General features: G+C 29.2%; 1 protein-coding gene across 1 annotated transcript; it reads left to right on the forward strand.

Moving 5' to 3' along the window:
- Positions 1 to 671: 671 nt before the first annotated feature.
- LOC130899026 (E3 ubiquitin-protein ligase ZNRF1) lies at positions 672 to 18,160 on the forward strand. Its single transcript, XM_057808691.1, has 4 exons — positions 672 to 1,384; positions 9,225 to 9,320; positions 11,665 to 11,770; positions 13,555 to 18,160. The coding sequence occupies exons 1-4, from the start codon at positions 1,015 to 1,017 to the stop codon at positions 13,610 to 13,612; spliced, it is 630 nt and encodes a 209-aa protein (XP_057664674.1). The 5' UTR covers positions 672 to 1,014; the 3' UTR covers positions 13,613 to 18,160.
- The last annotated feature ends 1,221 nt before the right edge of the window (positions 18,161 to 19,381 follow it).

Consider the following 19,381-nt stretch of genomic DNA (forward strand, 5'->3'; position numbering starts at 1 on the left):
ATATATATATATATATATATATATATCAATTTATAAGTTATAACTTATAATTTGAAATGCGTTGAAATTATCCATATTGTATATTTATACATAATAAATATTATAATTTTATATAAAAACAATATTAATTACAATAATAGTAAGCTCGATCTATTGAACGATCTATATACTATCTTTTTTCTAAATAGATTTCTTCTTTATTATTATAACGGTACATTAGTGTATAAACTTATTCATAGATGACAGCAATAAAACAGAAAATAATTTAAGAAAAAAGATGATGTGATACTCTAAAATAATATTATTTTCAATATGCTGACACTACATCAATAGAGTTAGTTAATAAAATGAAAAAATCAAAAACAAATCGTAATTTCATATATCATTTTATTTTGTTATCTGCGCCATCTGTTACAATTCCTAAGAGTTTTATTTATCTTAGCTAATGGTTGTTTATTCTTGATATTCACTCGTTTATTTGTAAAAACTATCAATATGATTTAATACAAACATTGATATGAATGATGTTTTAGAATTTCCATGAATAACAATAAATTTAAATTGTTTAGAATGAGTGATTAAAATGTTGATTATATTAGATTATTCTATAGTTTTGATGAAATTACAATAGATGGCGGGGAAATTGAAATGTCATTTATGAAAAAAGTTTTCTAGATTAAAATGTCATGATTGTCAAATCATGTTGAGAAACTGGTGGCAGGGGAAATGTTTTGCAATGCGTTTTCCCAGCGTGTTTGTTTAAAAATAACAATATTTTTTGTATCTAATTAAATAATTATACGTAGTGATCTATTTTAACAAAATATATAAAATAAATTAGTGTCGTTTTATATTAATAGTGCTTTTCGGTTCGAGTGAAAACAATTGGAGATGACGTCTGTCATATCATATGAAAATGAATGTAATTTATGACATGTGTATTACTTCAAACATTAATATGTAATTTAATAAATCCTTTAACGATATTGTGATAACAATACAACAGTGCAAGTCATGGGTGCTAAACCAAGCACGGCTAACGGTACTCAAAGCCCTCGAACGAGGGCATTTTCAACAAGTAGCAGTTCCGAAGTTGTCACTGCACCCGGTTTTAGATTAATGCGAGCCCTAGGGAATGAATTGTCTAACGATAGACAACGAGCTCGATCGCTTTCTAGTGTTCCCGATTTACACGCCAGCCATGAAACTCTTTCAATGCCTACAAATGGGGCTAGCTTCGATGTTTCGACAGGAGCTAGCCCCGAGACTGATAGTAGTTCAGCCGAAGAGGCTGGTAGTGTTTTAGGATCCGCTGCTGCTAACATAGCTTTAGGAAGAGTGTATGCTGCTCATTCTTTACCTTCACATATATGGTCTTTGAATGGTAAGTCGAAATTTGTTAAACATTAGTTTATTTAATATATTTTCGTTAGTATTAACAGATGAACCTCAAACAAATTAGAATAAACTCTTATCAAAAATAAATTGAACTTTACTACTTTTTATTCCTATTAGTTATAATGTAGTATTGATTTAAAACTTTTATCAGCTCTGGAAAATATGGTAAATAAATTCCAAACTTGTTTTGTTTTTAAAAAGATTTTCTTATGCTTCATCTGCGTAAATGCATAGATAGATGAACTAGTTTTAGAAATATGAACAAGGACACGAGTTAGTACCATTAGCTTATCAACTAATTCTTAACAACACCTTGAAGTTTATAATCATTCTGTAGATAATGAAAATATTAATCATTGATAACTTTTAGATATGTTCTAATAATATATCTGACAATGTGTGTAATTCATAAATCAATTCAGAGTGTTTTAAATTACATGCCCTATGGTCTCAAGTCTCATAAAAATTCATATTATGTATAAATGATTAGTTAGCAATAAATTTATCAATTGATTTCAATAGAAAATATTTTATGGCCTCCTATATTTTGTGTTGGTGTGGTATAGAATCATTTCCATTGAAATCACTTTTATATTGTCCCTGTACAAAACACTTATTTCAATGTATCAAAATAATATCTTTTAATACTCATATGGACTGATAATGGTCATTTAAAAATATATCAAAGAAACAGGGACCATACTAGAAACGAAAGGTGACTTAATAGCAATAAAAAAAAAACAAAGAGAATAAATTATGACAGATAGATGGCTCATAGTACAAAGAAGTACTGCTAAAGGATACATCTAAGTTGTCGAAAATCAATAATATGATAAAGTAGAGTAGTAGGGCTAGAAAGTGAGATACAAAGGTCATTTTGGGACTTTAATTTATCTGAAAATGAAAGAAGAATATAAATTTGGGGATTTCAACGTCCATGGACTTAGTTTTGGGGAACCTATGAAGCACAAAATGAATAAACTTGACGAGGTAGCTTAGGAAAAAATGAAAAAATAGTGAGAGCATGTCATGTACCAAAAGGGGTTTTCAGAGAAATCAAATAGTCTCACAAATGACTTGAAAACATTAAAAAAAACTAGAGAGAATAAATTATGACATATAAATGGCTCATATTACAAAGAAGTACTGCTAAAGGATGCATCTAAGTGGTCGAAGGGGTTATTAATGAAGTTGTGGGGCTAGAAAGTGGGATAAAAAGGTGATTTTGTGACTTTTCCAACGTTTGTGATCGCTATGGGGGTTATTATCGAATATGTAGAATCAATAAGTGGTAAATAGAAAATAAATTTCATAACTAATCAATTTTTTTTGTTCGTAGTCATATAGATCAGACAATTTTTAAGTATTATCACTAAAACATCTCAAAAAACGAGTAATAGAGAATATATAATAGTATAGTTAAGAGTAAACAGTGTAAATCAAAAGGATGGCGCTATCTTTGTAGTTCCATGAATGGTCGTCATGGTCTTATTCAAAATGGTGGCGCGCTTGTTTGAGTCATCTCATATAGATAGCGTTATTGAACGGATATATTTAAATATATATGACAATAATGTGTAAAACGATCTCCAATTTCTGAAAGACATAAACTGTTTATTAGTTTGGTAGACTAGACTAAAATAAAGTCAAATTTCTGGGTTGCGGGAAATATTGCGATTATTTGACATTAAAAACTGGATAATTTCGTACATAAATCCAGCCACGTGTCAATTTTTATTTAAATAATAATTCACAGATATTCAAAATGTTATAAATGCCGTCTGACTTTTTTTGCTTCACATCTTATAATTTCCTTAGTAACAGCGTTTAACCTGATAAAAACCATCCGAATAGAATTTCGGTATACAAATGTAATTAAAATCACATTGTAAATTACAAAAGTACATAAATTTTACCAGATAAATTTTCCAATACGGATTTATTTTTGATTAAAATAAATAACTAAACAAAATTAATTTTACCGATTTTTGAAACGTTCTATCTCACACGTAATAATGACCAAAATTTAAATATTTTGAAACCAACCACTCCCTTTTCGTATTATATTTTTCAAAATTTTACAGCATTTTCAACTTCTTTCTTAGTCATAAAGACACTTAAATGTAGAGGTCATCAGCCTATGTTTCACCTATTTACATCTGTCTCAAGGTCAAGTTAATAGACATAAATAGACAGAAACTTAACCAAAGGGATGTCAAATGTAGTTAACGCTAAGACACCTAGAGATGGCGTCCATTTGATCAGAACAAATAATATTGTTGTGCAACATATAAATATAAGTGATCTGTGGTGAAATAACTGCTAAAATTGTTTATTATAAATATAATTGTATAAATTATTCTCCTTGTTAATCTATTTAAGCAGTCCAAAACAATATTTCTATTTCTGTTTACTTTTTGTCTGACGACTTTGAATTAATTGCCCACCCGGTATTAACTTGAAATATCTCTATTAAATATAATTTAATTTGTACAATATACGTTTTGACAATATTTGCTTTTATCTTCATGTCTAATTGTCTCATTAACTTTATAATTAAGTGCCGCGTTAATGCTTAAACAGTAATCTGAAATTCAATGGACGGCTTAATAACGTCAGTCATTAAATCAATATTATATATTCAACAATACAACAATTCAACAATATCGAAATAGTTGTATTAAAACTAGGAAAATCTTATGCCTTGAATTTAGTTTACTAAACTATTTTCTCAATACAATACATTCGCCCTCTTAGCCGAGTTTTTTTGTTATAAATTTTCTATTTTCATCTTTTTATAACCTTAATATTAAGTGTTGTTTAGAACACATCAACAAAACGTCCTTTTCTGTATATACATAGGAACATGTTCCTTATATTTGTAGGAATGTGTTCCGACGCCAAAGTTGATGATAAACGATATAAATAGTCCATAAATGCGTATTATATTGTTTTCAATATTTATAAACATGTTTATTGATTTTTAAACACTCTTTGTATATCAACTAATTCAAATTTCTTTTTTATTTATTTTTAGAATTATTTTTATCCGTCAATAATTAATGTTATTTTTATTACTAATATTTAAGACGTAAATAGCTGAATAAATAGAAATAAAATAAAATGTGTGTCTCTGTTACGATATATAACAGATTCCAGACCACCCTGTAAATGTAAACACTTCGTTACACAAAGTAACAGTTAGTTTTACATACAGCTTGATAATTGTGAAAATTTGATGTTAATTCTATTCATCAACTAACATTATATATTTATTTTTAACATTTTCCGTTGGTCCGCAGCCAGTCGTTCGAATATACTATCTTTAGAATATTTATATATCTTTTGTATGCTCTGAAACGTATTATAAATATAGCTTCCTATATACAATCAAGCAACGTTGCCGGATCCAATAAAATATAATAGAGTATAATAAAAATTCGTATTGTTCACAATTGAGTCATACGGTTTATAGTGAAAAGACATTTGTTTGTACTTGAAATACTTTGATTATTCATAACACTAATAATAAATTTGCCGCTCGAATTTAACGAATGTAGAGTATATAGGTACTATATTTTGTAAAAACTGACAACGTCGCTTGATTACTTACCGCAAGCGATCCGTAGTACCTAGTTATATTCAGAGAAAATCATTGTTCTATCATTGCAGCTCTACATTTCGTGTTGTTACGATAAAATACTCAAAACTGATATTCTTGATTTGTTTATATTATAATTTTTTTTTATCAATTTATCACATATGAGTTCTACTGCATAGTTTTATAACCTTGTACGAGACTCGTTCGAGTTGATAGTTAAACCGGCAGGTTTTTTAATGTGTTAACTTCATTCAGTGTTTTTTTTATTTTGTTGTTGCTATGGGTGCCAGTATTTCTTCTTATCCTTCGCACGCTTCGTCCAGAAATAAACAAAAAGGTAAGATGGATATTTTTTATTTAAATTCTCGTGTTGACTTGGAAAAAAATATAAAATTTGTGGTAACAATAATTTTTTTTTAATTCGATATTTGATTATAGTCCATTCGTACGTAGTAGTATATTATCGAAATTATTCAAATAATAATAGTTTATTACTATTATTAGTATAGTGACTTAGCTAACTATTAGAATGATTGATCTAAAATTATATCTGTGACGGCAGCAAAAATTTTTTATCAACTTGCTTTAAAAACCTAGAGTTAATACATCACTCAATAAGCCCTGTGACTTCAGTTTCAACAACTGCTTCATTATTTGAGCTGAATTTCTTACCGGCGAGCATTTTTTTGAGATTAGCGAATAGCCAGTAGTCACTGTGAGCCAGATATGGACTATAGGGTGGATGATTAAGCAATTCGTTCGATTTACCTATCGTTGTCATCGACTTGTGAATCGGTGCTTTGTCTTGGTGGAAAACAGTGGTTTTTCCTTCGATATATGAAGTCGTTTTTCATTGAATTTTGCATTTAAACGATATAGGACTCGTTATTGATTGTTTGGACGCTTCGGACGTGGTTTACCGGCTGCAGTCCACTCAGATCATGATCGTTTTGATTCCGGAATGAAGTGATGGATCCATGTTTCATCGATCGTCACATATCTGATTTATTAAGTGTAAAAATGGCCAAATATTGCTCTGAATCATCAATATTTCGTTGTTTTCGATCGACTGTGAGTAAACGGGGCACCCAATTTGAAAAAAGATTTCTCGTAATCAAATTTTCATGCATAATTGTGAACACACCTGTCTTCTGACATCTCTACGGCCTCGGCTATCTCACGTAATTTCAATTTACGATTAGATATAACCGATTTGTGGTTTTTTAAAATGTTTTCTGGAATAACCACCTCAATTGGACGACCAGAACGTTCACCATCGTCGGTGTCTGTACGACAACGTTTAAATTCAGAAAATTCGATGGATAATACTATTTGAGGCCATTTTTGACTAATAGAAATGTCATAAAATTTCACACATAGTGTTTTGAAAGTTGGTACTTCATAAACGTCAATCGGATTTGACAATGGCAGCGCCATCTGTGTGACAGTCACATAATGTATAAGGTGTCCTAATAATAATGTAGTGAAACAAAATTATTAACAATGTTGCCAGATTTATAGTTTTGCAAATAATTCGGTTTTATTGGGGTTTATTTTCATCGTTCCAAAGTAATTTTTTTTTGCAAAATTTATTGAAAATAAAACACAGTAAATGTTATTTTTCATATTGTCGCTAATATCTCAAACCACCCTCGTAACTGACTTACTAACAATGTTTATAATAATAGGAAAAGTAATGAAAATGTCGTGGAACCGGTCCTGTCTTATAAAAATTAAAATTATAAAAAATAAATTTGCTTTAAATAATTAATTAGATATGTTGCCATTGACAATAGTGAAAAAATCGGTCAATTCATCGGCGCATGGTCGCTTATCGCATGACAATTTTCTTCTGTTCACCACCGCCCGGAAACGGATGTTTTTCACCGTATATTTGAAAGTTCTGAAGCGTTGTTCGATTCCCTTTCCGTACCTGTTGTGCCTTATCGCCCTCGACCTTGATTTAGGGGTCGGTAATTTTTTAAAATCACGCGCGTTTTCGTATTTTAATTAAAAACGTGACAATAACCTTTAAAGTGTGATTAATCAAGATTTTTATTGAAAAAAACCTATAAAATGTGGACATACTCGAACGAAATTGATTGTTATGGTTGTTTCAAGTGATCCTATTTTAATTATGGGAATTATTATCGGTTCCTGCGTCCCGGAGGAAGAATGCGAAACTATTCCTAGATTTCACCAAGTAGTTTACGGTACGGTTCTCGATGAATCCATTAAAGTGCAACAGTTATTTAGAAAGTTTTGTGATATTTCTTATCCCAATAATGTATAATATGATGTTCAAATATTGAAGATAACTTTATCCAAATTAAAACTTCAATTTTTTCATTACTTAAAACGGAACACCCTGTATACTTTCAATATATTAAATAGGAACCTCATTTTTTCATTATAATGCATAAGGTCTCCCTATACCTACCTATAATTATTCTGAAGTTATTAACACTTTAGTAAAATAATTTATTTTTCTCATCATCATCATCATCATCTGGTGTCAATTCTTGACAGATATACCAAATGTAGCATATATAATCGTTTTTTTATATCCCAACCTGTGATTTTATTTACAATAACTTGTTGATCTGTGTACCGACGATCTAGCTGATTAATTTCCGTTTTAGTTTATTAGACTATAATAAATATTTATCGTATACGTCTATTTTCAATTACAGGTTCCAAAATCCTGTTTTGACGATAGAATGTTTTTAATTTGTATGTAAAGATTACGGCAAAAAAATAATCCGTCATAATAATTACTAGGAAAATATTTGAGTTATTTTTAATACGATTCAGCTTTAACAACAAACTAATTGAACCGGTTTGAAACCGCGCCAGAATCTTTACCTCGTATCTGACCCGACTAAGAATGAAAACTATTCACACGTATTTTTGAAAATATTTTACTAATTTTTAATTGTACGCCACTGTTTCAAAAAACATGACGTGCTCTATGGCCGACAACAAATTTTCACGTATTTTTTAATCAAATTTCAAGGATAATATGTCGAATTTTGTATTTAAGACAATCAAAAATTTATTAAAATGTATTGCTTTATAAATTAATTCTAATTTAAAACTATCAAATGTATCTTATTAAAAATCTAAATTATATTTATTATTACTTGAAATTTTATGATTTTATAAAAAAGAAGAAGATATACCACCATTTCCGCGCCGTTAACAACTCTCCATTTTATTCACATTATTAATCGTACATATATAAATATTTTCTGAATTTCAATTGCTCATTTTTTGAATAGCATTTTATAAAATTTAAAAATGAAAAAACTTTATTTACAACCATCGACTTTTTCACGGCCACCTGCACCTACGAACTAAGAACAATCGACTTTTTCTCCCAGTATGTTCAATTAGTGAATAAAAATGTCAGATTAACTTACACTAATTCTTGTTGGAGATTCACAGAACTAACAAATATGAACGTAAACAAGGAAAGATTATACTTGTATTATTAAATGTCTTGTTTCAAATATATCATAAATAGAAAGTTATTCACCGTAAAATGAAAGTAAAAAATTGAAAAACTCGATTTTATGGGATATAATTAAATAAAAAGACTTTAAAAAATACGAAAAGATTAAAAATATCAGTGAAAACTTTTCTAATATTGTTTGACGCTGTCTCTTTTCAATATTATAAGGTATCCAAAAGAACGTTAGTTTTTACTTAAGAAAACATACGAGTACCTATTATAAGGATATATGTATTTCTATTGTCAGAAAAGGATAGATTATAAAAAGTTTGTCTCTATTCATGTTTAATTTTAAACTATTATTAAAATGTCTACCTTTGGATATCATATATTTTTAATTTATAAATATTGAGATTGACGATTCGCAAATTGGTTTATATTTAGTAATATCACGTGATGTTATTGTTATCTGATATTATTATAAAAAAAAAGATTTACGAATAGATAAAATACAAAATATTTATTATACGTATACGTTGACTGAATTTAAAATGACAATAAACAGTTAAGCTCACAATAAATATTTTCGTCCGATGTTTTTTGTGGATAAAATAATTTTCAGTGTACAAGGTGTTTCGAAACTGAAGAATGTCGACGATTTTTTGAATTACCGGTAAAATTTTAGTTGTCATAATACATTTACAGGGGGACGTCCGAATGTAGCTATGGAGTTCAAGGTGACAGTTTTAACATTGAATAAATTTGTTACAGGAATAAAATGTCCAGTATGCAGTAAATTTGTAATTCCTGATGATATAGAATGTCATTTGGTGATGTGCCTAACTAAACCTCGGCTATCGTACAACGGTAAGTTTTTTTATATCATTTTTCGTCTAAAACTCTTCAAATTTGAAAATTTCATTTGTATATTGAAGAAATCGTTTATGTATTCAAATTAGTCCAAAAATAACAGGTTTACTAATTACTGTATATTTGGTATCTTGGGATGTTGTCTAAAACGGTATTTCCGATTCTTTTTGGTTCAGGAAAACCATCTAACACCTGAATTTATGTGCGAAAACAGATAAATGACCTTAAAAAGTTATTTTCGACTCATCAGGTCGTTGACACTTGGGGAGTTAGTCCACTCCACTTGAGCTGATTCGAGCCAGAACGTGTTTTTGTTTACGTTTTTTTTTTATTTATTTAACGTGCTATTGACTCCTCTTGTTATATATATTAAACTACTGTTTGTTGTGTATAAAACATTTTTTGAAAATAACAATTAAAAAAAATAACTTTAAAAAAATTGTTAATGAGTCGTATTTTTTTTTCGCTAACGTTCGTTCGAATTGAGTTGGTCGATGATTCTTTGAAATATGTACGTCTAGACTGTTGTTGAACTAACTACAGGATCGTAAATTTGATGTACCGGGTGGGCAAATAAAAACGACAGTCGGTCATATAAATTTTTTAAAAATATATCCAATTAATTGGCACTTTTTATATACGATAATCGAATTCTTCAATAAATTCTGCGCGTTTTTTATTTCGTAAGCTTTAGTCTATCTTTTCAAATAAGATATGGGGGAGAGTGGGAACATTGTTATGAAAAAATACTTCTAAGTCCGGTTCTGCTTAGCCGATTTTTATAAACTTGATATTGTTCGAAAGAACTTTAATGCAGCAATACAAACTATATAAATTCCAATCAATTTTATTATCAACGTGATTGCCAGAGGGCGTTGTTTTATATATTTTAAATATTGTGATTTCTCTTGACCAATTTGAAAGGAAGCATAACATATTTAGTAGGTCTTTCGAAAATGTTCTAAATTTACATTGAAATAGCGAAAATCGCATGTCGATATGTTTTTTCAACCCCAAGAAATCTTATGAAATGTGTAATCGACGAGATTTTTTTAAATATCTATTGGAATGGTTCTTCCAAACGGAAATTAAAAATTTATTATCGATGGGAAGTTCTAAAATTGGCCTACCAGCAGTAATTCAAATATAATAATCTTATTATTGCCTCTAGATGGCGTTTTTTAAATAGAATAATAATATATATGAAACAGAGTTGTCTAGTATTCACGATGCTAATTAAATTTTTTAGAATTTATATATTTTGAATCACAGGACAAAAGCTCTTTCAATCAACATCAAGATTATAAAAATCGGCTAAGCAGAACCGGACTTAAAAGCATTTTTTCATAACGTGGTTCCCACTCTCCCCCACATCTTATTTGGGGAGATAGACTAAAACTTGTAAAATGAAAAACGCCCAGAATTTGTTAAAAAATTCGATTACTGCATATAAAGTCCCACTCAAGTGGATAACTTAACTAAACATAACTAAATATGCTTTTTTAATTTTTTATTATCAAATACGTCCTTTATTGGTGGACCTAAATTTTCAAAAAATAATTTCCACGTGTTTACTAAGGCCATTTTTTAAATCATTTCTATCTCTAAGCTGTGATATAATCTGTTTCTGATTTATGGCTAACGGTGGTTAATAGTTGCCCACCCGGTATAGTGTTACAGAATTCTTTTACTATAAACGATTTTTACACAAAACTTCATATTTATCCAAAACTCTTGCCAAAAAAAAAACAAAATTTTCGTCGTTATTCGCTACATTTTCGTTCTTTCTAAATAAATCGTTATAATGTTGATTTCAATTTCTCATTTGAAGGAAAATAGTAAAAAAATCTGGCAACAGTGTTTGTTGCAAAATTTCAGACATTTAAGAGGCGTTCCTTTTGCATGAAATCTCAGATAATTTGACTTATATAAGCGTAGCTCATTCGTTCCATTTAAGGTGGATTCATAAACGTTCGCGCCTGCGCTGAAACTTACCGATACGGCACCAACTTATATTTTACGGAAATCACTCAGTTTAGTTATTTGATAAATGATTGAAAAGTTTGAGGGTATATTTACTTGTTTTTTGATTAGTGCCTTACGATTAACATTTTCATTAAGATTTGCGAATTTATTTTTATTTTACTTTTGTATTGACGAGTTCAATTTGGCTTAGAATACAATGAAGTGAATGAATGACTCAGTCAATTTGAAATAAATCGTATCATTCGTCTATTTCATATTGTTTATTAATTAAAAAAAAAACAATCAATTCAATTACGTTTTACAACATATTTTGAGAGGATAAATTGTTTATAAACATATTATTTTGTTTCTGTAGAAGACGTACTGACTGATGATAAAGGAGAATGTGTCATATGTTTAGAAGAATTAAATCAAGGTGATATAATAGCTCGCCTTCCTTGCCTTTGTATATATCATAAGACGTAAGTAAATTTATTTAAATGAAACAAAAAAGTGGTTTGTAAATGATAAACAGACGTTATTAATAATTATTAATTCATTTCGTCACGTTTTATTACACAAACACGTATTTCCTTATGTTTAATAGCTATTTAAATGTCTTTGTAAAACAGTGGTAACTGCGTAGTAGAAGTCGTGCAACAATGTAAGTATTTTTAAATTGGCCAACGGTAATAACGTCGAAACTTCGTCCGCCATATTGAACTCGTAGCTTTGTTCGCGGGTCCGGGTACAGATCGCATGCGCAATTTAAAAATTGTCGTTCACGATTAGATCAGTTCTGATTTTTTTTTTGACGCTTCCGTGTTCGCGGATCACATCGATTGTTGATGAGGAATCAGCTCGTAATCTAATTATAAATTTGTATGTTGCCGAATTTGGAAAATTTTCAGCTAAAATTATCCTTAAAAAGCAACGATGTATATTGAACAAAATATTAGGTACGGATGATTGGAAATGGGGTTCACCCTATTTTTGGTTACAGAAAATCAAAATGTTTTTATTTTTTTTTTTTTTCGTTCTGTTCATTTTTTTGGCATTTAGGATAAAAACGGGACCAAATAGTTTGAAAACATTATTTTTGACAATAAAAATCCAAAAAAACTGAGTTTTAAAATGTTTTTCGAATAATGTCTAATTGTTTTCGAAAAGTACATACAAAAACGAACAATTTGTAAAAACAAACAAATGAATATCATAATTTAAACAATTTTCACAAATTATTAAAAATTTTGAAAAATAAATCACGTTACTAAGAAATAAGAGAGTCCTAACCTAACCTCAAAATTGTTTAATAATTTGTAAAAATTGTTTAAATTAATATATTTTATTATTTTTTTACAAAATTTTCGTTTTTATTTGTTTTTTTTTTCGAAAAACATTTTAAAATACAGTTTTTTTGTATTATTTTGTTTGAAATTTTGGTTTCAAAACTTAGATCTCATTTTTGCCTTAAATGCACTAAAAAAATAAACAAAATGAAAAAAATTATTAAAAATATTCATTTTTCAATTCAAAATAAAACAAAATACGAAACGACATTTCCTCTATTCCACCACCGTCATTCTTAAGATGAACTTATGTTTTTATTTAAAAGAATCTCATGTTTTTAAATTTTTTTTTGCAGAATATTCTTTTCCGAAAACGAATTTTTCATGACTCATCAATAAAGTTTGGCAACACTGTCGCCATATAGTTTCTATAAAAAAAGTGTACTGAACGTAATAAATCATAGAGTTAATATTAAACATAGAGATGGTTGCATGTAAGTGCAATTAGACTATTGGTAGAAAGAGGAAGATCATCGATTTATATCTCTACTCGCAATTGAAAACAAAACTTGTTAATCTCCTCCTTTGACGTTCCCGCCACTCGAAACGTCTTGGTGATCCAATCAGAATACAGTAGACAAAAAAGCAGATCGTATTTATCTTTATATGTCGACTTTAATCTCAATTCTATGAAAATAATTACTATTTAGTCTTGGTTTTCGTGAAATAAAACAGTTATTTTCATAAGTGAACGAAATAACGAATCAAGTTAACGTTGTCGGTCAGTATTTTTATGAATGAATCAACAATATGGCGTCGATTCGTTACACCACTGGTCAATATTCATACTCGTCGTTGTTGCCATCGACTATTTCTATTTTTTTGTTATATACGAGGGATAGTTGGAATTTTACACAGTTATATACTGATTTTTACAGATTTTTACAATATTTTTAGGTTAAGTTTTGAAATTTCAGGTGTATAGATCAGTGGTTCGAAGTAAACAGATCCTGTCCGGAACATCCAGGCGATTAGCATATTTCTTAAAACAAAAAAAATCGATTTAAAAATGTTGTAAATATGTAAATATTCTATTGAATTGATTTGAACGAAAAGAAATAATGATTTTTATTACAAAATTGACCTAAACGGAAAAAGAAATGTTACCAAATAATGTCGAAGCGATTTATTGGACGAGTCAAGATCGTCTACGAGGGAAGCGGTGAATGTTCGAGTCGAGCCATATAGTGAAATATTCAAAATCAACGAATCGATTTTCTATATCGGGTATGTATTTAACGATGTGCAATTTGGGAGCATAATTTATTATAGAAAAATGAAACCATTTTAAAAAAATATATTTGTAAGTTCGTAATGTGGTTTTATTGTTTCTAAATTATTTTTTAAAAATAGGAAAACACTTATCGAAGCGAATATTGTAAATTGGTCAAGTGGTATATTGAATTTGTAGATTAAAATCGAATATATACACCTCGATATTCATTAAATTGTTCTAGGACATGTTGATTTATATGTTTTCCATTATAGACCATAGTTAGGGGCACTAGAATGCCCCAAGAATCGATAAATGTCTCATTTATAGCTCTGGTATCATAAAATTTACAAAATTGAGAATTTAACATGTACATTGTTTTTTTTTCACTTCACTAGAGGCCTACAAAAAAATTATTTATATGGAACTTGTTAATTTACATGTTTCGATATACTTTGTGGCACTAGAATACCCCCAGTATCGATAAATGTCTCATTTATAGCTCTGGTTTCATAAAATTTACAAAATTATGAATTGAACATGCACATTGATGCTTTTTCACAACTCTAGAACCCTAAAAACCAGAAATTTATATAAGGCATATCAATTTACATGCTTGGACATACTTTGAGACACATTTATAATACCAGTGACCTATAGGTTATGTAAAAATTTATTTGGAGAGAGTTAATTATTGATTTTGACCTTATTTCTGTCTCTTTATCAGGCCCAGAGTCTTTGAAAGTGTCACGAGACTTATTTTTCATATTTGTCAATACTTTGGAGATGTAATGTACCCCCAATTATTGCAAATGTCTCATGTATATTATAGACAGGTATCGAATGTAGCACCGGAGTCCCAAAAATCAAAAAAATTTATACGGGACATATTAATTTACATAATTTTTCTTGATTGGACGTACTGTGAAGAGCCAGAATGATTCTAATGTAGAAAAATGTCTCATATTAATGTGAGGAATGACATTTCATGTATTTCCATGTTTGACTATTCTTTAAATGGTCTCATATGAAGCACAAGGGCCCCTAAAGTCGGAAATACATACAGGGTTCATGAATTTACATGTTTTTTATAATTGGAGGTACTTTGGAGAACTAGAGATGATTCGGTATAGAAAAATGTCTCAAATATAGCCCCATTGACCTAAAAACTATAAAAATGAATGTGAGAAATTTCAATTCATGGTATTTCATGTTTGACTATCCTTAAAAAGGTCTCATATGCAGTTCCAGGGCTTATAAAGTCAGATATATATACAGGGTTCAAGAATTTACATGTTTTTTTTATGATTGGAGGTACTTTGGAAGACTAAAGATGATTCGGTATCGAAATATGCTCATATATAGCCCCATTGACTTAAAATCTATGAAAATAAATACGAGGAATGTCAATTAATGTATTTTCATGTTTGACTATCCTTAAAAAGGTCTCTTATGATTATTATATATATATATCAAAAACTAAAAAAAATGATGTGGGGAATAGTAATTTATATTTTTTCACTTTTATCTATCCTCATAATGGTCCCAATTTCAAAAATAGTACCATTTACAGCTCTAGGCACAAATAGAACATCATGAAAACATATAAAAAATAGTCGAATCATTTTTTTTGAAAATTTGTTGGACATTAAACAAATTTAATATTATTGCTAATATTAGCGGTTTTGAAAACTTCTAAGTCATAGTTAGTCCACGATGTCAGTCACTATGACTTCATTTTGGTTTTGTACTAAAAATAAATTCAATATACTCCCTTAAATCGATCAATATACAATATTTTCACCAAATTATCCCAATATTTCTTTCCAAAAATATATTTTTGATACTATCGTATGGCTGCTGTTTATTATTATATTTCATTTCGGTTCAACTATTTTGTAAATTCATTACGGATGGCATGTTTGTAATTTTAGGCGAATAAATAGTTTTTAATTCACTGATAGGGGAGGTTTAGGTTTAGTCATCACGTTTTACAGACTGACATTGTGATTGGATAAAACAAACTGAAATAAAAGCGATTTGTCGAAGATATTTTTTGGAAATTCTATAGTAATTGCAGGTCATTATTATTATTTTTTTCTTGCAAAAATATGAATTTTTTTTTAATTATTTTCCACCTTCAATTTCAATATTGGAAATTTGGTGTCGAAAGATAACTTTGGCAAACGTTTTCGGGTCGATTAAGGCCCTTTTGTAACTTTGTATCGATAGCAACTAGTTTTTAAGCAAAACATTATGTACAGACGATTTTTTTATGTACTTTGAACTATACAAACGAAATTCGGTTTATTTACTTTAATGAAATGTGTACTTTAGGGCAATAATCACTAATGGTTGACTAGATTTCTATTTTTTTTTATTAATTTTACCATAAGCTTGTCAAAATGGTGTATCGAAGAAAATTATGACTATGTTAAAGTATTACCATAACCCCATTTGTCCTACCAATATTTTTGCTCTGTATGCAATCAAAAATCAAAATAATTCGGTGAAGTTTTTTTTTTTAATAATTAATTGGGTCTTAAATGAATAAATTTGAAGCTCCATCTTTACCTATACATACCATAATTTGACCAAGCAGGTGCTGAGTATCCCCATGGAATATCTCAAATTAAACCGATGAAGGCATAGGTGATGTAAATAATCTTAGATTTATCTAGGATTCATCGCTGAAGTTAGAGTCATCCGTCTCCAAAAGATTCCTCCTGAAAGAATCCTATTGTTGAGTTTTTCGCCAGTTAGACTCCAATCTAATAATTTATCCATCCGTTTAGTTGGATATGTGATATCTTCTTGAGACTACAGTAGGGCTCAAATCCGACAAGACTTAATACTCCCTAATTGCATCATTTCCTGCTAAACCCTGATGATCTGGTAACAATATTGTTTCCGTTAAACCGTGCTGTTAAGGTTAGTGGTATGGTATAGTCCAACAATGCCAACAATCCAGCTTCTTTTGCTAATTTGGAATCACCTCGATGGTAACATCAATTGCTCTTGTAGCAAAAAACAATTTCTCGAATGTAATACCTTTGGGTGATCATCTTGACACTTTTTCACTCTCACATTCAACTTAATTGATGCTAATGCATGTTCGAAACCATTTGACTTTAATAAAGAGTATATTCGTCTAGTACAGTGGTTCAGGTGAACCCCCATGGGCCCAAGGGAGAATTGTTTACTTAAATTTAGATCCCTATTTTTTAGGTCCTTTTATATGTTTTTTTTTGCAAAATTGTTTTGATTTTAGGTTTTTTCGAAATTAAAACGTAAAAATATTGACGTTTCGATCTATTAAAATATCAATTGTGCTCAAATTTGTCTATTTTATCTTTTTGAAGCAAATCTAGTCTCCCATTTCTCGAAAAATGCAACTAAAAAGTTGTTGAACTAATTTTTTTTTTTCAAAAATTAACATTTAAATCTTGATTTTTTTATTTACCCTTTTGTGCGAATTAACGTGAATGACCAAAAAAAAATCATTTTATTTACCTTCAATTTCGATTTTCATCACTTTCCTATATATACAACTTTTGCGATACCCCCCGTAACATAGAAACCAACTATTAAATTTTGTTTTATATAAATTTTTTTAATGGTGTTTTTAAAATTTTCACAATAAATCGCACAAAAAAAGTAAATAACGGTTGATTTTAATGTTTTTTTTAATCTATGGAGATAGGCAGCTAAGACAATTCAATAAACATCATTTTTGTTAAATGATCGGGTGATTGCAATTTCATACAAATATATTTATTTTTCACAGATTTTAATTATTATTGTGACTAATTTTCACAACTTGTTGTAAAAATTATTTTTACTACAAATTACCGGTTACTAGAAACACACAGTGACATAACCTCAATTTAATTTCAACACACGGAACATGGCTGGATCGTGTTAATTTTTTTACCGATTGCGTTCTATCCATAGATAAAGTGTTGATATTTCTATGGTTCTGTCCTAAAAATTTCTACTTTTTCTGTGTAAACATTACAGCCACATATTTTTTTATTAATTTCGGAAACAACCAAAGACTTTTTTTTTAATAAAGTGATTATACGTTTTTAAGGTGCTATTGTGACTATTGTAATTGTTACCTATATTTTTAGTACGAGATTATTGAAACATTTGAACTATTTAGAAATTCGTTTTTATGTTGAATTTTGTATTTGTTGCTTCGAAAAATAAAAAAAACTTCTTCTAAAGAAGTGCCATATTTTCATCATTAAATAAAAATGAATATCTAGGATATAGCCTTGTAGTAACAATAAAATTGTAATATTTTCCTTCTGCATTTTTATTTTTACAGTGGTGTCGAAAATTCTAGGAAAAAACTCATCCATATCCGCCCGGCTAAATATATCACGCGTTTTCGAGATTTCACGATCCATTTATCGAGGTTACAGATGTCGGAAATTGGTACTTCCGGTTTAAACCATACTTTAATTGGTTGATTTCCGGTTTTTCAAAGAAACTAAGCTAAACAGAAAATGGTAACTTGATAAATGGATTCTACGACCTGGAAAACGCTAAACGAACGAGTTTTCATTATCCCGGAAGTATTGGCCGGACACGAAACATGAAAAAATTTTTTTTTCGGTAATTCATGTGTATTAAAACCAAGGATTTCATTGTAAATATATTTATTGCAATCAATTATAAATGTATATAAAATATAATTTGAATGCAGGTATACTATGCATATTATCAAGTAAGTATCCAATAAGTCCGAAGATCATCGATTATAATGTTTAACAAGAATTATTCTTCCAATGATTGATAAGAGATTAAATTAAAAATAAATAATCGAAACGAATAAACTACAATTTGCATTTTGACGTAATTACAGTTGTAGTCAAGAAACAAAATCTATATGTCGTAAAGTGTAAGTGAAATTCCTCCCAGTGTATTATGGGATTTTACATTATTAACGTTAGCAGCCATTTATTATAGTAGTAAACTTTTTATTAATTTGTACCTTCAACTGTGATAAAAATTACAACGTGGCAACTATGGAAATATGTGCCAAGGGTCCCTGTAGCATGGAACAAAATCTATCACAAAGTGTAAGTGAAATATCACTACTAGTGAATTAGGGAATGACATTATTGAAATTGACAGCCTTGTGGCATTAGTCGTCAATTTTGTCACATTTATTGTTAGAATTTCTGTTTTTTAATCATTTTTTATTCGGATTTTACTAGTAGGACAGAATCAGTTATTTCTATAAAGTCAAGTTAAAACATAAATAAAACTTTTATAGTCGTCCCGTCCGGTCACATAGTGCAGATTTAAAGACGCCGGTGCAATAAACAAGTGTTAGCGGGAGAACGAAACAACACTTCTGACCACAAGTTGTACACACACATATACAAATATAATATTATGATAATTTGAAAATTCAATAAATAATACTTAATTAAATAAACAAATCAGAATGCAGCCCAATTTTTTTAATGAAACTAACAATTTAACCTCAAAATGTTCAATATTTCGCTCATGTTTAC

Source organism: Diorhabda carinulata, chromosome 10 (genome assembly GCF_026250575.1).
Source record: "Diorhabda carinulata isolate Delta chromosome 10, icDioCari1.1, whole genome shotgun sequence".
NCBI classification, from domain to species: Eukaryota; Metazoa; Arthropoda; class Insecta; order Coleoptera; family Chrysomelidae; genus Diorhabda; species Diorhabda carinulata.